General features: G+C 42.2%; 1 protein-coding gene across 1 annotated transcript in view; it reads left to right on the top strand.

The window, feature by feature from the left end:
• The window catches only part of si:dkey-237h12.3 (teneurin-3), a 166,329-nt gene that overhangs the window by 13,614 nt on the left and 132,715 nt on the right, over nucleotides 1-20,000 (top strand). Inside the window, 2 exon segments of the mRNA XM_042061969.1 lie at nucleotides 3,104-3,587; nucleotides 6,399-6,662. Coding sequence (XP_041917903.1) covers nucleotides 3,188-3,587; nucleotides 6,399-6,662 — 664 coding nt within the window. The 5' untranslated portion in view covers nucleotides 3,104-3,187.

A 20,000-nucleotide genomic window follows, 5' to 3' on the forward strand; every position in this document is an offset into this window, starting at 1 on the left:
AGGAGCAGGAGCAAGCGCACACACACACACACACACACACACACACACACACACACACACACACACACACACACACATATAGTTACACACACACACACACACACACACACACACACACACACACACAGTCACACACAGGCCATACACACTCTCTCATTAGTGTGATTTATAACAGCGGTGTCTGTCAGGTGACCTGCTGGATGTGATGTATCGTCCAGTGTCAGTGGAGCACTTGTGAAGACACTGATGAGAAAAGAAGCAAGTGTTCTATCACTTAGCTGACCACACACACACACACACACACACACACACACACACACACACACTCTCTCTCTCTCTCTCTCTCTCTCTCTCTCTCTCTCCATTATGACACCAGTCTGTTTTTCTTGCTAGGTACAGTATGTGATTGGTGACTCCAGGCTCCAGTGCAGAGCTAACACAGGGCCTGCTCACTTCGACACCACAGCGCTTTTATTCAATCCAAAGATAAGATGAAATGAATGTCTCCCGACCCATGAGAATGGAGTGTACATTCTGCTATACAGCTGCTGGTATGGTTGCCTCCAAAAAACATGTCCTCTAAAGCCTTATTGTGATAGTGTGAGGGTGCTCCCAGGTGTGAATAAAAAGCTGAGAATGCAGCAGACTCGTAGAGGAAATGTCATTGTGAGGTTTTCTCGGCCTGATAAACCTCCCATCAGATCAGGTGTCCTGTAATCTGGAGATCTGACGATGAGTGCTTTCTGGGTGAGGGGCCACAGTTGATTAAGAGGATAATCTCAGAGATTCCTTTTATAGACAGGTGTCCCTCTCCGCCTGACTCTGGGGCTTTAATGGTTGCCTTAGTTGCCACCCACGACCCCCCCCCCCCCCCCCCCACCCCCACCACACACACACACACACACACACACACACACACACACACAGACACACCCCAGCTCACCCCCTCCTGTCTAATCTATTCCTGTGACAGGAGGAGGGAGGCACAGGGGCGCAGGCAGCAGCAGAGCCGGTGTTCTTCTACTTCCAGAATCAGATAAAGAACTCCGAGGTAGCCTAGAAATCTAGACGCACCCTAGCGGCGGCAAATTAATTTGCTCAGCCTGTACGTCTAGTATCAAACCATAGGAATTTCTATTGGCTGACGCCGTGGACGTCATCCAATCACAGCGCTCTATTATGTTAGAGAGTCTTAAGGCGGGCTTAACAGGATGTTGACAGTCCTACGACGGTGAACAACAAGGAAGGTGGCTATGGCGAGTTGGACTTGTGCTTTTCTTTGAAAGTTGAGCAACACAATGGACTTAAGTCATTCCTTTCGAAGAAGGATGTATTTGCCGTTTTGCCAACCGGATACGGATATGGTCGTAGCGCTGGCCTATTGCATGCCTAGGCAGTTTGAAAGACAATTCTCTGCCTGCCCCTTGGATTAAGCGAGGTGAATGGGTCGATTCCAGACTATACATTTCAATGATATAGGATGGCCCGCCAGGCTAACTCCGAGGTGCTGTGAGATGGTATTCTGAGGGGATTCCATGCAGGAAAGATGTCTGAGACACATTTATCTCCTCGCTTGTAGGCTACACCTGTTTGTTTTTTTTTGCTCATACTCTCCGGTCGTGTCGAGGCACACTGGCGGTCGCCCCAGGAGGGTCATTACTGTCCTCTCGGTCCCAAGCACCGACGACTAATCCCCCGCACTCAACTCGGCCGCCTCTTACTCCCATGATTCACCAGTCCGTCCGCTCTGATAATTACCCGAGCATCTCCCAGACGAGATAAGCGAGTAATTAGTGAAATCAGGTAGTGGAGAGAGAGAGAGAGAGAGAGAGAGTTGCGTAGTGCAGAGATGCAGGGAATACCTAGACACCTAGAGGACAAGCCTTAGCATCTCTATTGTAATATCTGTTTCTTGTTGGCCTGGTTGGGGGGATGCTGTCATGCCGCGATGTCTGCAGAAGCCTAATGATGCGAGGTGGGAGAGCCGGACATCTCCTCTGGGCCTCCTCTATGCACCATATAGAATAATGAAGGCAGACGCTCGGCATGATAGTTTCCATGTACCACTGGACAGTATCAATGGGGCTGTTTGTAAGTTGTCAAAACTGACCTAGTAAAGGAACCGTAGACTTCATTGGCTGCAGGCTATTACTGTTTTAGCAGGGTATGGTATTGGGCTTGACTAATAATTTAAGCCAGTGAAATTTGCAGTAAAGTGCTGCTGGTTGCTGAAAAGATGTGGTGTGGTGTAGAACCCATAAACCTGGATGGAGGTGGGTTTTTATAGCGCTAAATAAATGATGGAGGCACGTTGTGCAGAGCTGTACGAATAAGGCTTGTGTGCAGTTATTTATTTATTTTTTTGCAGTAAACAGATTAAATGCTCTCCAGGTGTCCGTGGGGTTTTCAGGACGTGGGCCGTTTGTTTTGCTTATCCTCAATCTACCTGGCAGTCGTCGTTCATAATGAGCTCTTTTTCTAATGGGCCTTCCTGTTTTAGAAGGCAGGCCTGCGTTGGCCGGGCGATTGGGTTCGTCACATTATGAATGGATTGGATTAGTTAGGGGACGCGCGCAGAGGATACCATATCTCTGGGACTTCACAACACCACACGACCACGCAAAGCAGATAATCAGGTTTAGACGGAGAAAAGTGTGTGTGTGTCTATGTCTTTGTCTGTCTATGTCTATTTGTGTGTGTAGGTCTGAGCGTGTGTGTGTATTTGGGAGTCACGGTTTGGTAAGGTTTGGGGGTTGGGGGGTCATGTCTGAATAGGGAGGCCCTGAAGTTTCTTTGGGGAGAGGAGGGGGGGGGGGGGGGGGGGGGGGGGGTGGGGTAGGCAGAGGCCTAGGAGGGATTAAGTGTGTGGTTTAATGGGGTTATATGATCACTCTAGTCCTCTGCCTCTCTCACTCTCTCTCCCTCTCTTATACACTCTTTCTCTCTCTAACACTCTTTTCATTCTCTTTTACCCCATTCTTTTCTCTCCAATTCTCCACACCCTCTTCTCTTTCTCCCCTCCTCCCCTCTCTGTTTGCCCCTCTCCCCTCCCTCCCTCTTTCTCTCCCTCTGTCTCTCTCTCTCTCTCTCTCTCTTTGATCAGGTGTTTGGGAGTCGAAGGGAGCGGGAGGCGTCCCTGCAGCAGTGTTCCGGAGCCTGGGGCCGCCGGCGCAGCATGTAGCCAGACATGGAGGCCAGGGAGCCGCAGCGGACCTACAGCTCCATCGCCCGCACCGGCCGGCGGGAGCGCGGCCGAGACGCCGCCGGAGGAGGAGGAGGAATGCTGGCGCGTGACGCTGGCGAGCGGGAGTGGGAGAGGGAGCAGGAGCGAGAGATGGAGAGAGAGAGGGAGAGAGAGATGGAGAGAGAGAGGGAGAGAGAGGGAGGCTACGGCGAGCGTCGGCACACGGCCTCCTCCTCCTCGTCTTCCGCGGTCCTCACGCAGAAGTCGTACAGCTCGAGCGACACTCTGCGCGCTCTGGAGCACACAGACTCTGTGGCCGCCACCGCGGCACAGACCCTCTACCCACCGCGCCACCGCATGCCCGACATGGTGCCCCGCGAGCGCCAGGAGTACCGGGGGACAGGTGAGCTCCACTACACGGGACACAGTTGCACGTCACAACATACAGCACATCACTACGGTGATTTAGGTCAGAACTGGCCACTACATCAGAACTAGTGTGCAGTCCACACAGCACCACACTAAGACACAGACGTGTAGCACAAAACAGCTCCGTATCATTTGACAGCTGCAGGGCAGAGGGCAGGTGTGTATGTGCGAGACAGGTTGTTATTATTATTATTTATTTACTTTTTTAAAAAAAAAACAGGTCTTTCACAAGGACTTAGGGGTGTAGAGCATGTCCATACAGGTCCATGAGGCAGCTCTTGGATGGTATAACGTTTTAGTTAAACCAGGTTATCAGACACTGATTTGCACCTGCTGAGGTTACTGTGCGTATGACACAGGTTCGTTTAGTGATTGATTAAAGCTCACAGGCTCTGTAGTTTATCTCGCTCTGCACTGTGTGTTCTGGGCAGCTGATTACTAGATGGGCTTGATTCATGACCATTAGCTACCCTGCAGGTGACCAGCATGTGCTGTGATGTGGGTAGTTTTGTGGGTAGCCACATTTTTTGATGTTAGGTTAATTTCCCGAGTAGTAGAAAATTCAGGCAAAGAAACAATTAAACAGAAGTGAACTGAAAAAAAAATCGACATTGTAGATGTTGTACAGTAAATCCTCAAAGTCAAGTTTCTGACTTAATGTAATGGAAACAGTATTTTCGGGGATGATGCCTTTTGTGGCCTGCAGTGTGGTATCAGGGCATAATTATGTTCTAAGACCTATTAGGCTACTATTTAATTTATATTTTAATTTAAATTTTAGGGCGCTTGCATTATTTAATGCATTTTGTGTTTCTTAATGTTCGAGGGAATGTACAGATAATAAATGATATAATTATATATTTTATGGCCTATTAAAGGTTTGATTCAGTGGTGCATATGTTGCCATTGCCGTAAAAAAAAAACAAATAATATTATGGTAATAAATAAATATATATATATATATATATATTTTTTTAAAAGTTGGACTTATACCTACATTTAATCAGATTACTGGACTGAAAGCCATCTAATTTAGTAAAACACAGTCCTCCAGATACCCCCTGCTGAATATATAAGCTCACAGTCCATAGAAATGATTTTAGCCCAGCTATCAAAAAAAATATTGAACCTTGTTATTGTAACAACATATAAGATTTTTTATTTTTTTATTTAATTGAACCATATGTCATATTTTGTATCTTGAATGATTTCTGATTGAAACTGTTTTCATATAGCATTGAATTGACTTCTTTGTGTCTAGTCAGTGATGTCTGGATTTGCATTTAATCGAACAATATTTGAAAACAAATAATTGACCATTTCAAAACAATAGTTTTGAAGTCAAACAAATACTGTATACTGACACTTTGAGCGGCGATGGCTAATGCCATATGGCTACAGCATATTCAATTTAATCTAGTAAATGTATTATCAAGAAAATTTAAATATTTGTTTCCTTTTCACTATTTTTGATACAGCTCCAAATATTAGTGGAAATTAAAAAGTACATTCAGGAATAAAGTTTTTTTGTTGTTGTTGGCTAATATTAATTCTAAAATAACAAATTAATTGAATTGTCAGTCGGTGCTGTCAGGAACTGTTACTTATTTTGAAGGATATATAAAAATGTATATGCACTGGATACTTTACCAGTAAATAAGTAAATAAGGTTGCACTGTGGTCTCTCTCTACTTTTTCCATTTGTGAATTAAACATACAGCGTGCTTAAAAAATAATAATAATTCAAAAGTATTCATGATAATAAATAGTGACAGATCACACTGTGATTTAATTAATTTGTATATCAAAAAAGTACTCAACACTGTCTTTGGTTTAATGTAATCATGCCACAATGCTTCAAACAGTGATTTATTCATTTGTTTCTTGCTTTGAGCCCCATTTTCCCTTAATGTAAAGTCATATTACAATACCTATTTTCAAACTGTAATTTATTAATTTACTTTTTCCTTTTTTACCTCCTTTTGGAAACTTGTATGTTTCTTATTTAACTATAAAAATGGCTGGCTAACTATAACATTATACTGTAACTATGTCAATGACTGATCAATTTACTTGTGGACTATTGGACTATTCCCCAATGTTAACTACCTAACAGTATAGTTTTTACTTCATATTGGCTTGTATGTAGAGCAGACACTGTGCATATACGAGAGAGTTCAACAGTGTCAAAGAGACAAACATCTGGACACAAATATCAAGATAAAAAATGTGTGTATTAGAGTTATGAAATGTCATTAATGTTCGTGTTTGTTAGTGTGTATTAGAGTTGTGAAATGCCATTAATGTCCGTGTTTGTTAGTTGTGTATTAGAGTTATGAAATTTCATTAATGTCTGTGTTTGTTAGTGTGTATTAGAGTTATGAAATGTCATTAATGTCTGTGTTTGTTAGTGTGTATTAGAGTTATGAAATGTCATTAATGTCTGTGTTTGTTAGTGTTTCTTTCCTCCTCCCTGTCTTCATTATTCGCACCACAAGGGAATGATAGAACACACCCATACAATTCCTAGATATCAGAGGAAAATAAACACATGCAGACTGTGCTTAGCGTTGATGCATCATTTCAAGGTCTTTTCTCTAAAAAATGTTTATCATTATAATGTCTCTAGTTCTGGTTTAACATCTTCAAGTCTCACACCTTGACAGTTACTATAACAGTACTCTAACTCTTTGACTGATCCCGAATGCACCCAAAAGATATGCGCTGATCTGATTGGCAGATTCAATTCTGATGACCTTCCCCTTTCACCTTTGACCCCTCCCAGCCCAAACCCTGTCGCTGAGGCAGCTTGGTATATGCAACCCCGCTCCTCGCAGGGGGCTGAGCTTCTGTGCAGAGACCGGCCTATCACACGAGAGGGGCGGGGCAGACCACACCCCGGGCGGGCTTCCGTCGGACTGCGCCATCCGTCTGTGGGGTAGGGGGGGGCTGAAACCCCACGGACCCGTGTCTCATCTGTCCAGCCGCTCCAACTCCGCACTCACGCTCACAGACACCGAGCAGGACAACAAATCAGACAACGAAAGCGGTGAGTCTGTGTGTGTGTGTGTGTGTGTTTGCATTTTTGATGTCATTCCATGAATCTGCGAATGTGCATTCATGTTCCTCTCGAGTTCTTCACTTGATCAGTAAAGTTTGTGTTGTTCTGTGTGTGTGTGTGTGTGTGTGTGTGTGTGTACTCATCTCTTGCCTTCCCCAGTCTCTCAGAGACCCAGAGTGTGTTTCTCTGCTGTGTTCAGTTTCTGTCTCTGCTGTTCCCTTGTCCCCGCCAGGGATTTGCTCTGAACCATACACCCACTCACACACACTTAATCAAAGAGTCCTCAGAGAGGGACGAGCCCCCGAAATACATCAGCGCAAAGTCACCTTCATAATGTCTCCCAATTAGAGTCTGATTGGTACAGGCCTGGGTCGGAAGCTCCTAATTGGATGGGAGGAAGGAGAGGAGCGACTGACTGACCAAGTGAGTTGGTCCCAGGGGAGTTCTGGGAGTTGTAGTCCGTTACTTGGCGATGAGGTAGGAAGTGACCTACCTGTTCAGTCTGACAGCGTGTATGCTGCCAGGGGTGGCGTGCCCCGTCCCCCGTGGACTCCCACTCCGCCCCCCCATCAAACATGGCTTTGTCGGGAGGCGCGGGGAAATGATTCAGAGAGCCAAGGTCTTTGCTCGCCTGAACAATCACCACGGCCAGTGAGAGGAAAAAAAGAGAATGTTTCCTGGGTTTGAAGTGCAAATTTCTCCTGCAGTGGACTGGCACCAGCGGAGGGAAGAAGGGAGATAATGGTGGCAAGCCCGAGAGATGCGCCTAAATGTGCATTCCAACGCTAAAACACAGATACTCAGATACACAGATACACACAGATTTTGGCCACATTTTAAAACGCAGATACTATCTAAGATACCTTATTTTGGCCACGTTTTGATGCAGCGTAAATGTGCATTCTGATGCTAAAACTCAGATACTCTCTAAGATACCTCATTTTGGCCACGTTTTGAAGGCAGACATCCTTGATGCTGCCTTTAACATCTGAAATTTTATTGAATTATGAAATCAGCTGTCAGTATGGATAATGGTACCTTAACAGCAAATAAATGGATGACGGCGTTCAGTGTCGATGTCTTGCTAGGCCGTTCGAAATAAAGCTCATAACGAGTACCTTGATGCCTATGGTATGGCAAGTGACTCGCTACACAGTTGAAGGCAGCCAGGCAGCTGACAGCCGTCCATTTGAGTCAGACCCCTGGTGTTGAGTCTGAAGCGTGTAGTTGTCTGGAATGGGCAGTCAGTGTGATGTAAGCTACTTAAGACCTGGGCACCATGTTGTCGATTGCAAATGTGAGTTTGTATTGGGTGGTTGCTGTTTAATTGGTAAATGGGTAGATCTCTGGTTGAAATAATACTTGCCTTTAAAGTTTTTTTTTTCTTATGTTTTTGTAAATGTTGAATGTTGCATCTTCATTCCAGGCTGAATATTAAACAATCTACTCCCACCTTGACAATAGAAAAACCTGGAAAGAAAAAAACAAAACAAAGCAAAATTGTAGTTCATTGTGATCTTTCAGAACTAGAAAGGCATATTAATTGGAGGAAATGTTCCACAGGCATCGTAAGGGCTTAAAAAATAATCCATGTACAAAGGACATGAAAAAAAGAGATCTATATTAAGATATATTCACACTTTGATAATGCATGAAGAACAAAGATTGGTTACATGAGAAATAGTTTTATTATTTAATGGAAAGAGGTATCCATTTAATAGTGTATTTTGATCACAGTTTTTTGGGTATTCATTTATTAAAATATTATTAACATCACTGATATTTTCTGCACGCAATGTTAAATTTATTTTTAAAGTATATATAAAAAAAGTATCTTATTATTTTAAACTTGTTTCGTATAATAATCATGATGAAGTGACATACAATTTGAAATGTCTTATGCTTCAGAAAAGAGTGCAGTGCAGTTACTATTTTTAATTATTACCATTATTAATTAACCGTGTTTATTTATTAATTAGTCAGTGCCGTTGAAAACAGAGCGGTTGATTAATGCCGGGCATTACACTATCACACAATTGCACAGTGAACTGGACTATTAAGTTTAAATTCACACACCTGCTACTATTTTGCATAAATTTGCAAATCATAGTCAGATTGAGCATCATTAAATGAGAAGATAATTTGAGGCAGACAATAATAATAATGCTGCGCAGACCAGGAAGGCATAAGAACTTTTATTCATTTTTATTGTTTTTTGTTTGTGAAAGGAACTGCCTGACTTTCTCTGAATGAGCTATCTAGGTGTGTGTGTCTGTGTGTGTGTGTGTGTGTGTGTGTGTGTGTGACTTAAAACTTAATTTTCAACACCATTGAACACACCAACCATTGAACACAACAACACCAACACCATTAAATCATTACAGTAAATAAAGTGTAAGTGTCTAGCTAATGTGTTTACAGTACAGTTACTATATACACACACATTCCCCTAACCCACTTCTTTTGACTGATTAACCATATTTCACACAAATATACTTATTCTGTCAGTATGGCATTTCTCCTTTTCACTATTACACTACCGGTACTTTCCACTGTGTTTTTCTGTACAGTCCTACTGTAAAAGATATACGCACCATTTCTTAGATAGATAGATAGATAGATAAATTGATATATAAGGAAATTTTGGAAAGGTTGCTGTAGTTCCACTAAAAAGGCGTGGAGTAGCGAGTGGAAGAGTGAGCCTCATGATAATGTAATAAAGGCTCTCTGAGTGTTAGCATGTCAAATAGCACAACTCCTTAATTGGGACAGAAAGCGGCCCCATGGTTGGGGCAGTGGAGAAAGTCTTCACTGCGAGGCGGCCGCTCGCTGCGCTTTAATTGGTCGTCCACACAGTAGGCCAGTGCTCAGCCACTAATGAGGCCAAATGCAGGGCTGCGCGAGGACACAGCTGGAGCCGGCTAGCGCGACGGCGGGGAGAAAAAAGACAAGAAAGTTTAAAAAAGAGGGAAGATTTATGAGTGAGTATAGATTATGAGCTGTTTAATTAACACTGCAACAATAGGTCATGACGCTTGGGGTCAAGGTTAGAGTCCGCTCGGGAGTTAAATCATAAGCAGTCGCACTCGCATGAGAGAGAAATTAATCTTTGCAGTCGTCAGCATCAGGCTAAGTAGGTTCGCCTGTGAAAATCACAGTGTAGTCCAGGGGTGGGTCTTTTGCATTTGGAAATACAGGCGGGTCAAAATGTGGATAACTTGGAAGGTGTTTAATGGGCTCCTGTTTGTTTTGCTTTATTTGTTCACTGAACAGGTTCAATGGCCACCCTGTGGTTCACAGGTTCAAATTCCACCCTGTGACCCCCTTCAAACCATAGAGGAAAAACAATGTTTACTGTAATGGTAGAAGGTATCCAAAGTGCAGTTTGAGGTGGTTGTGTTAATGGATTAAGTTAATATTTTATTCTCTATATCAGTGGCTTATTGCCTATATACATGCTCCCAGCATATCGCCCAGTCGGCCTCCCCGTCACAGACTCAAACTCCAAACTCAGACTGAACTGTGAAAGAGATGACGCATTAGTGCTGGTCCCCCAGAACAGTGTCACAGGAGCAGAGGACGCAATAAGAGAGCACACACGTGTACATATTTATCTGTGTGTGCCTGAGAGGGACAGACAGGGATGGTGTATGTGTGTGTGTGTGTGTGTGTGTGTGTGTGTGTGTGTGTGTGTGTGTGTGTGTGTGTGTGTGTGTGTGAGAGAGAGCGAGAGAGAGAGGTTTGGCAATTTCCTGTAGCTCACAGTCTTGTTGAGGAGAGATGAAAGTGGCCTTATTTGTATTCTGGCTAACACCAGTAGAGACTCCATTGTGAGGCGCAAGAGTAAGACATTGTAATTACTAAAGGTGAAGTGAAGAGACACTGTTTTCACCATATTCCCCTCCATCTGTCTCTCTCACACTCCCTTTCTCTCTCTCTTTCTCTGTCTCACCCTCTTTCCCTCATTGAGTAGAGTCAATTGAGTATACGGAATAGTAGTGCTCTTGGATTTAGTTTGGTTGTTTGTATGTGTGTGCGTGTGTGTGTGTGTGTGTGTGTGTGTGTGTGTGTGTGCGTGTGTGTGTGTGCATGTTTAAGTATAAAGTACACTTTTTAAACATGCCTCTGACCATTAGTTATACACCCTAAACACTCATCTCTGTGTAAAAATGGCAACTGTCTTCTGTTTTTTAAAATGAAGAAATCCTTTCATGGCCTTGGCTTGGCTGTATCTTTACTGCTCGGCCTCATTTTGATTTAAGAGAGCTTTGTAGCCTGACCTCTAACAATGAAGGCTCACACCCAACTCATCACATGCTTTAGATAGGAAAATGAAAAGCCTCACCACAAGCTGAACGCTAGTACACTTGGGATACTCTGCCCAGCTTATTTGACAGCTTATTTGATGATATTTTCATGATATGATGTGTATCGTATAACAATACAATATGAAGATGCTAACAAGGATAAAAACTTGATTTTCAGCAGAGAGGGACTAAAGTACCTCTTAAACCCTTTGCACTGGGCTTTGAAATTAACTTGTAATTTCTTCAAGTTCTTCAAGAAAATAAAGAGAATATAAACTCTTATCATTTCTAGGGCCCACTTCCAGACATGACCAACTTTACTACGGTTTCCTTCTGTTTCTGTCCTTCTTTACTACAGTTTCCTTCTGTTTCTGTCCTTCTTTCCTTTACTTTGTTTTTCTCTGTTCGTCTTCGCTTTATTTCCTTCATCCAGGCTTCAAAGAGAAAGGCTGATGAGGGTGTCGTTTGATGCGTTCTCATTATGCCCAAGTGTGTGTGTGTGTGTGTGTGTCATGCAGCCTCTACATGATCCTGCTGTGGGGCTGACCATCCTATAATGTTTGAATTTTCCCTTCTGACAATGCCTCACGGACATAGACATAGACACACACACACACACACACACACACACACTGGGTCATATAGAGTTTCTTCATCAGTTAGTCACTTTCTCTGGCTGTGGCCTTCCCGTGACTTTATAGAGAGTCTGGCATTGGGAATTAATTTATAAACGTCCAGTAAAAAAGTCTTTGCAGTGGTGATGCGGAGTGCTGGATAAGGTTAGCTATATTTTGGGGGGATTTGAGCTCATGCTCCAGGTTAAGTGCCCTGCTGTGAGATGGTGGAGCTGAGGTCAGTAAGGGGCTTAGCAGCGACAGTAGTTCTGTGTCGGGGACACAGGTCTGGCCAGGGTCTTCTCTCCACTCCTGTCTATGTTCATCTTCTGCTGAGGGAGGTCATTATATGCTAATAGGCAGGCACTGCAAAAAAACACTGGAAAAGAAAAAGCGTAGTGCTCTTTAACATCCATGTTGAAGACTTCCAAACACAGCTTTTTAATACACCTTAATGGTTATTTAGATGAGCAGAAAAAATGGAATCCGATTTATTACTGTAAGTAAGCCGCTCACATGCAGTACGTGGCTCTCCGATAAATCACATGTTCATTATGCATCCTCTGGGAATGGCATTTTTTCAGCTCACACGAGATATTAATCATCCAATAAGCATGCGTTGGGGGCTGGGACAGTGGCTGTGTACACATTCAGGAATACTGAACGACAATACACTCTGATTCCAGCACACTGATGGGGGATAAAAACCTAACGTAGGCTCTTTTCCAAATGAAGAAGCTTTTCCTCACCACATTTTCACAAATGAGCCATCCTCAGAGTGCTTGGTGTGTCCCCTGTGATAGATTGACCATAGGAACCACAGCATCCTTTCCAGGCTGAGATGGCGTGTGTTGTAGGAGGAGTGCACTCCTGCACAATGTGTATTTATCATGTCTCTGCATTCATGCGTGATTCTCTGGAATGGGTCTCTGGCTGACATTCCTGCTCGTATTGTGTTTGTTGATCTATGTTTGAAATCGCACTACCAATTCCCTGCACCGATTTGTGTAAGTGTGAGTGTGTCTGTCTGTTTGTGTGTGAGTGTGTGTGCGTGTGTGTGTGTGTGTGTGTGTGTGTGTGTGTGTGTGTGTGTGTGTGTGTGTGTGTGTGTTATCACTTAGATTAACCCATAGCTGTATATGTGTGTGCGCATGTTAGTTTTCCATTACATTTTTGCAAGTAACAACATGGAAACAGCATTTTTTTCTATATGCTTCTATTCCATGTTCTGTATGCTTCTATATGCTGAATGTACAGTATGGACATGTGTTTGCATTTTGATGAAGGTGGATGTTCGACTCTTCTTCTCTCTTCTGCGTACTCCATAAATGTTAACTAGATCTGTCACTTGTAAGGAACTCAAATGCTGATTGAGAAGGTTGTTGTTCTGTGTTGTCTCGTAAAGCACCTTACGATGAAACAGGTGACCTGGATATTTCCCATAATTCCATCTCTTCCCGCTCTCCCTACCCATTTCATCTTTCTCAGACTCATTCCACTCTTCCTCTCTCTCTCTCTTATCTCCTCTCATCTCTGTTTCTATCTCATTCCTCTCTCTTCTCCTGTCATCTCTAGTTCCCTATCTCCTTTATTTCTCACTCTTCCTCTCAGCCCTATCTCCCTCAGCCGATTGGTTCCCTTCTCTCTCTCTCTCTCTCTCTCTCTCTCTCTCTCTCTCTCCTCTCAGCTCTCTCTTCTCCTCTATCCTCTCTTGCCTCCTCCTCTTATCCCTCTGTTCTAATCTCTCTCTCTCCCTCTCCCTCCTTTCCTCCTCTTCAGCTGATTGGTTTCATATGGAGCTCAAGGTTTCTTTCACAACTTGGTGGCTTTCCTGGCAACCGTTGCCGAGGGCCTGCTTTTGGAAGCTGGAACAGGGTTGAATGTGTCTCCCTCTCCCCTTGCTTTCTCAGGGTGTGTGTGTGTGTGTGTGTGTGTGTGTGTGTGTGTGTGTGTGTGTGTGTGTGTGTGTGAGTGAGAGAGGGTGAAATATGTTTTAAATAGTGAATGAACTTATGTATGCAATGCACATGGTGATACAATAATTGAATATGTCTGTGATACAATAATTGAATATGGGCATGTATTTGTTTCTCCATGTGTGTATGTGTGTGTGTAATTAGACTGACTGCACTGCTCTGGACTTGTCACCTGTCAGGGTTTGTTATAATGCATGTCTGTATGTGTCTGTGTCCGTGTGTGTGTGTGTGTGTGTGTGTGTGTGTGTGTGTGTGTTTGTTTGTTTGTATGCAGTGTTGGGAAGGTTACTTTTAAAAGTATTTTGTATCATACAAAAGACTTCACTGCTTCATTCTCACTATGCCCTGAAGAAGGCCCAATCGCCGCTACGCGTGGGCAATTTTAAAGTCCTTAGTGGACATGTCATAATAATAAAGACATTTTAAAATACTCCTTGGAGTGCCTTGGTGAAGAAAAGTTTTTTCTTTTCAACTAATTTTGGACAAACAAGCACCTTGAACCAAAGAGCACCCACCAGAACACATCTTTTTCTCACAATTCTCCAAAGGGACTGAGCACGCCTCTGACTTGCAACAAATTTTACATTCTATTTTCCCTGAGAGGTTTTCCATTTAGGTTATCAATATAATCAGAGAGGGAAAGAGAAAATAATCACCTGAGAGAAACATAGGTTACATGGTGTGGTTAAAACATATTTTAATTTGAGTTTGAAAAACTTTGGCCCACATTTTATAATAATAAAATTTTAGATAAAAAATAATATTTTGTATTTTAAATACGTAATCCAGAATACATGTATTCTGTTATTCCCAACTTTGTTTGTATGTTGTTGATTTAGAGGTGATTTGAGTAAACTTCACTGGTTATGTGGGTTAAATCTCTCTCTCTGTGTAAAATTGTGCTATAGTGTGTCTGTGAGTGTGAGAGGGGATTTAGGTTGGTGTTTACAGGTCTGTGTGGGGTAAATTGGGTAGGTTTTGGAGTGTGTGTGTGTGTGTGTGTGTGGGTGGTTAAGATAAATTGGTCAGGATTTGTTGCTGGTGTGAGGTCTCATTCTGTTGGGTGCTTTAGAGTACCTAGAGGTCATTTGGTATGGTTTTGGTTACCAAGCATCAGGAATCATCAGGCACCCTTGGATGCTCTACTTTTGGAATGGGTCTTAATATATGTGTGTGTGTGTGTGTGTGTGTGTGTGTGTGTGTGTGTGTGTGTGTGTGACTGTGTGTGTATGTGTGTGTGTGTGTGTGTGTGTGTGTGTGTGCATGTGTGTTTGTGTGTGTGTGTGTGTCTAAGCCATGTGAGTACACACTCTCCCTGTGTTCTGATCTCAGCTTCCAGCTCATAAATCAGACAACACCAGCCAGTGGGCAGCAGACAGCACAGACACCCACTGACTCTGGATCAGAAGCGGAATCTCTGGGCTGCTTCTGTTATCTCGGGAGGGTATTTGCTGTTGCAATGAGGCTCAAAACTTAACAAACTCTGTTTCTTGTTATTTCCTGTTTCCTACCGATTTAATATCATTTGTTTGGCTTTTTTCACTTGGATTGATTAACAGTGAAATAGACATTGTTGTCTGATAACCCTGTTATTGTAACCAACAATCATATCTAATGTGAGTTTTTAGCCATCTGTCAGCCAACTATCTAACATTAGCAAGTTAACTTATGCTAGTTATTGTTAGTATACATTTTTGCAGCATTTTGATTGTAAATGCTATCGGTAACACTACTTGACGGGTGAGTTCATAACACATTCATAGCAGCTGTCATAAACTGCACATAAACAGGGCTGCCAACTCTCACGGATTGGCCGTGAGACACACACATTTGATTAGTTTCACACGCTATCATGAGTTTACCTATAGATCTACCTGTTGAGTCACTCGTGATCGAATAGTTATGCTTTCAGAGACGGTGAGGGGGTTCAAGAGCACCCCCTGTCTGTGGAATTTTCTACATTTTCTCTCATTTGCGATGCTACTTCACAAGACATCCCAGGCACATTTCCCCCCACATTTTCCTTCAGGTTCAGGTATGCTTTGAGTATTTATTGAGTATTTTTCACGCTGAAGTGACAACCTGGTAGGCCAAATACTGTGATAAATGGTTTGCGAGAAAATTAACATTGAACTTACATGCAATTTAATCATATTTGCATTTTGCACACAGTGCACACCCATTACTCTCAGTTAAATATCTCACTAACCCTTCACACAACACATGGCAAACCCAATATCACAATAAACAGCAAACCTTACCGAATACGAGGGTATAAAACAAGTGGTTCCTGAGTAATCCGGTTTTGAAATTGCAACACAATTCTACATAGTCTCATTGGGGCGAAATTATAATGTATTCTAATGTAAACTATTTGTCAGTACATACATTTTTGTAAATTGCTCAGCCATAAATTATCCCACTATCATAGTGAATATATTTCTATTTGCATGCTTCCTATATTAATGCAAAAATATGACAAAAATCAAATAATGAGACAAAATGTTTTCTTGATATAAAGCCTGACATAAGCCATATGCAAACATTCACATCATACGTTCCCAGATATGGGTACTTCCTGGAAAAGGAAGCAAATCAAAGTGTTACCATGCTATCTAACATTATCAAGTTAGCTTATGCTAGTTCGCCTAATATTGTTGCAACATTCTGACTGTAAATGCTATCTTAGTTGGCACTCACACTGACACACTTGTTTTCACCTCCAAAACGCGAGTATCCCAAAGTAGTGAATGTTAAAAAACATGTAAGGTGGAATTTGATGCTGTCGATTTATGATATGTTATATTTAGCTAAACATCTAAGCTTAGTTAAGCTCAAGTTAGCTAAGGCAAGCAGCTAAACAACGACCCATTGTGGGAAAAAACGTGAAAAGTTGAACTCTTTTTAACTTGGAGCACACATTTTTATAAGCCTCCCTTTTTTTTGCTTACGCCTTGCTCATTTTAACTCATTGAGTGCCAAAATGCGTTGAGTGCCAAAAAACGTAATATTACGTTTTTAGCTTTTTTTAAAAAAAAATTACGAAACTAGACACTCTAACACACCAACATGTGATTTTGGGAACTCTGCGATGAATGGAAATGAAATATATGACGATCGAAAACTCATGAAAACGCACAATCTGGACATTTTATCATAACTCGGTTGCCGCTTTGGGTCGAATCAGTGACGCATGCACGTCAGCTCCAGGCCACTTTTGTGGGTCTATCACTAGGTGGCAGTCTCGCCAGGTCACTTCCCGGAAACTTTACAGGCAACACTTCATATTTCATGAAAGACGTTATATCTCCATTTCTAGAAAAAAAAACATTGATTTTGATGAAAACTAGCCACTGTTTAGCTTGGGATTTCTCAGGAACAGAGGCATGTAGAAATACACGGTTGGCACCCACTGAGAGCTTAAAGTCTTACCTTTCAAACGAGCCATTGTATGTGTTCATAGCTATAACACATAGTATGCTGTGGCTGTACAAAAATCATCAACAATGGTCTAGATTGCTGGCACTCTAGGACAAAGCTTCCGAAAACAGCTTGGCATTCAATGAGTTAACGAGATGTGCGTTGCAAAGCCAGTCGTATTGTTCCATATAGAGAAACAATTGAATTTGAGCGTCTGGAAGTGAAAAAAGCGTTTTCGTCTGAACGGCCTCTTAAAAGGTAGTTTTTGAAACCACCATTCTCAGAAGGTGCTTGTGCATGACAACCAAGGGGGTAGGCGAACGTTTGGAAAGCGTACCCCCTATGGGCAGCTTTGAGGCTAGAAGTTAACCCATTCATTTTGGCATCTTTGACATCAAATTATGTTACATCTGAAGCGTTTGAAGCCTTTATATGAACCTTTTATATTTTCTGAGAAATACAACATTTTAGTGTCATAACCTTGTAACTCACTTTACGGCTGAGTAATAAACTTTTTCCCGAAAACAATGCTAGCATGTAATGAGCATACGACTTTGCGTTGCATAGAAGAGAAGTAACAGTCAGGCGGTCTGATGGTACGAAATCCAGGGGTGAGATATTTAGGAAAGCATCGAGGAAAAAAAACAATTAGGTCTAAGTGATGTTTTGTTGGGTTGGCCCTACGTCAGAACAAATCACCACCAAAAGCTGCACTCGAACACGTTATCAATTTTCTTAGCATGGCTACCAGACGATAGGGCTGTCACTTTTGGGGGAAAAAATCCTGTTTAATTTTTGAGACATAAGTGTTGATTGAATCGATTGTAAAATCGATTTTCCATGTCTAAAGACGTTTCCATTTTTAACACAGACTGACATAACACACCTATTGCTGAGACCCGCCCCTTTAGTCGGAATGTGATCATTGCAACCTCAGTACACGAGAGGAGCAGAAAGACACCAACATAACATTAGGGATAGATGTATTTCTTCACAAAAAATATCAAATAATAATGGATTGAAAAGAGGTACTAATAAACCAGACATGCTAGAACAGATACCAGAAAATGGACATCCACAGTCCCTTTCTATCAACACATAGTGATCAGGCTTTAAAACAGATTGTCAACATTTATGTTGTTTGGTCTGTTTTTGGCTGCATACATGAAGGTCAAGGTGGGCAATGTGTTTTATATTAAAATATCTTCTCCATCATTGTTATTCAATTAGGCTAAACATGACCTTAACTCAAAACAGCTGGTAGGCCACTGACACTGTTGTCATTTTAATATGTAAAAGTGTCAAATGCAGCCATATTTAAATTCTGCTTACTGCACGTTTATTATAATATAATATGATAATATTCAATATTAATTATTGCAGGTCTACCCATGTGTATGTAATGTAAATGTTGGTTAATCCCGATATCTCTTCATTTACGTGTTAAAATGTAAAATCTTTTTCAAATCTTCTGCGGGGGGCATCTTTCGGAAATATGTCACCTTTTTCAGCCCTTCTGAGTTTGCAGGTATGCATGACAATTAGATGGGCATCATATGTATGGTATGTATGGTAACAATAATAATAATAAATAATACATTTTATTCTTAAAGCGCCTTTCAAGACACCCAAGGTCGCTTAAACCTTAGCCAGTGTACCTGTGACAATGAAAATGTTTGGCAGGGATACAGACGGCATTTGGGTTATGATAGAGTTAGATATGATAGGCTAGATAATAGATGACGGGAAGAGCGCACGAGGTGAAGCAAAGGAACAGAGGTGTTCAAGGTGACAGAAAGAAGAACTTTATTCAAAGGGGAAGGGAAAATGGAAGAAAGAGAAAGTGTGTGTGTGTGTGTGTGAGAGAGAGAGAGAGAGAGAGAGATGTAATGACTAGATATCTAAAAAAATCCTTTTGTACTGCTAACCTTGATGAATGTGAAGGGAAGAGAAAAGCTAGCTTCTTCCTTGATGAATGTGAAGTAAAGAGAAAAGCTAGCTTCTTCCTTGATGAATGTGAAGTAAAGAGAAAAGCTAGCTTCTTCCTTGATGAATGTGAAGTAAAGAGAAAAGCTAGCTTCTTCCTTGATGAATGTGAAGTAAAGAGAAAAGCTAGCTTCTTCCTTGATGAATGTGAAGAGAAGGGAAAAGTTATCTTTCCTTGCCCTCTTGGAGGATGAAGAAAGGGGGGCAGAGTGAAAGGAAGAAGAAGAATCTGTGCTGACAGAGACAAACCCAACAAACTTCAGTCCAGACCTCTAGTGCACCCAACGCAACCTGGGTTCAGGATTAGCCTTTATTCTCACATGGGCTCCTGGGTTCAGGATTAGCCTTTATTCTCACATTGGCTCCTGGGTTCAGGATGAGCCTTTATTCTCACATGGGCTCCTGACAAAGAAGTCAAAAATATTAGTAAGTAAGTCCAAAAAGCCACTGAGTGGCTTTAAGTAAGTCCAAAGTAAGTAAGTCCAAAACTGCCACTAATTAGCAGCTTTAGCGTGTATGAGGTAAATGTGTGGATTGTAGATTGTAGAACTTTGGGTAGGACACAACTGCTGTGTGTCCTGCCCAAACCTTTCCAGCTCAGTGCTTTGTGTTGCTTCGTGCTTTCAAAAGGAGGTAGAGCCCTGTGGGACCCCATCAGAAGGGTTTTCAGTGGCATCATGTCCCGCGGCCTATAAGACATGATGCCCTGTATCTACCCCGGCAGGGGGCATTGTACACAGTCATGGCAGCTCAGGGTGTTAATCTGCCTCAGGCTATGAGCCAATACGACCTCTATATGTTTTTCTCACTGTGAAAGGATTGTGTTCCTGAGGAAAGCTTCACGACTGCAGAGTGACTCTTTGGGATGATCTTCAACATTTAGATAAATATTTTAGGTTGAAGCATTTTCTTTCAATTCTGAAATGTTGCCATAAGCTTGGACATGTGGTATCATTCAGAGGCTACTGCGGCTTGTTCTGCACTGACTAACTGTACTGGCTTATTGCCTCTGTCTTATTTTGG

The sequence above is a fragment of the Alosa sapidissima genome, chromosome 14 (assembly GCF_018492685.1).
Source record: "Alosa sapidissima isolate fAloSap1 chromosome 14, fAloSap1.pri, whole genome shotgun sequence".
NCBI lineage: Eukaryota > Metazoa > Chordata > Actinopteri > Clupeiformes > Clupeidae > Alosa > Alosa sapidissima.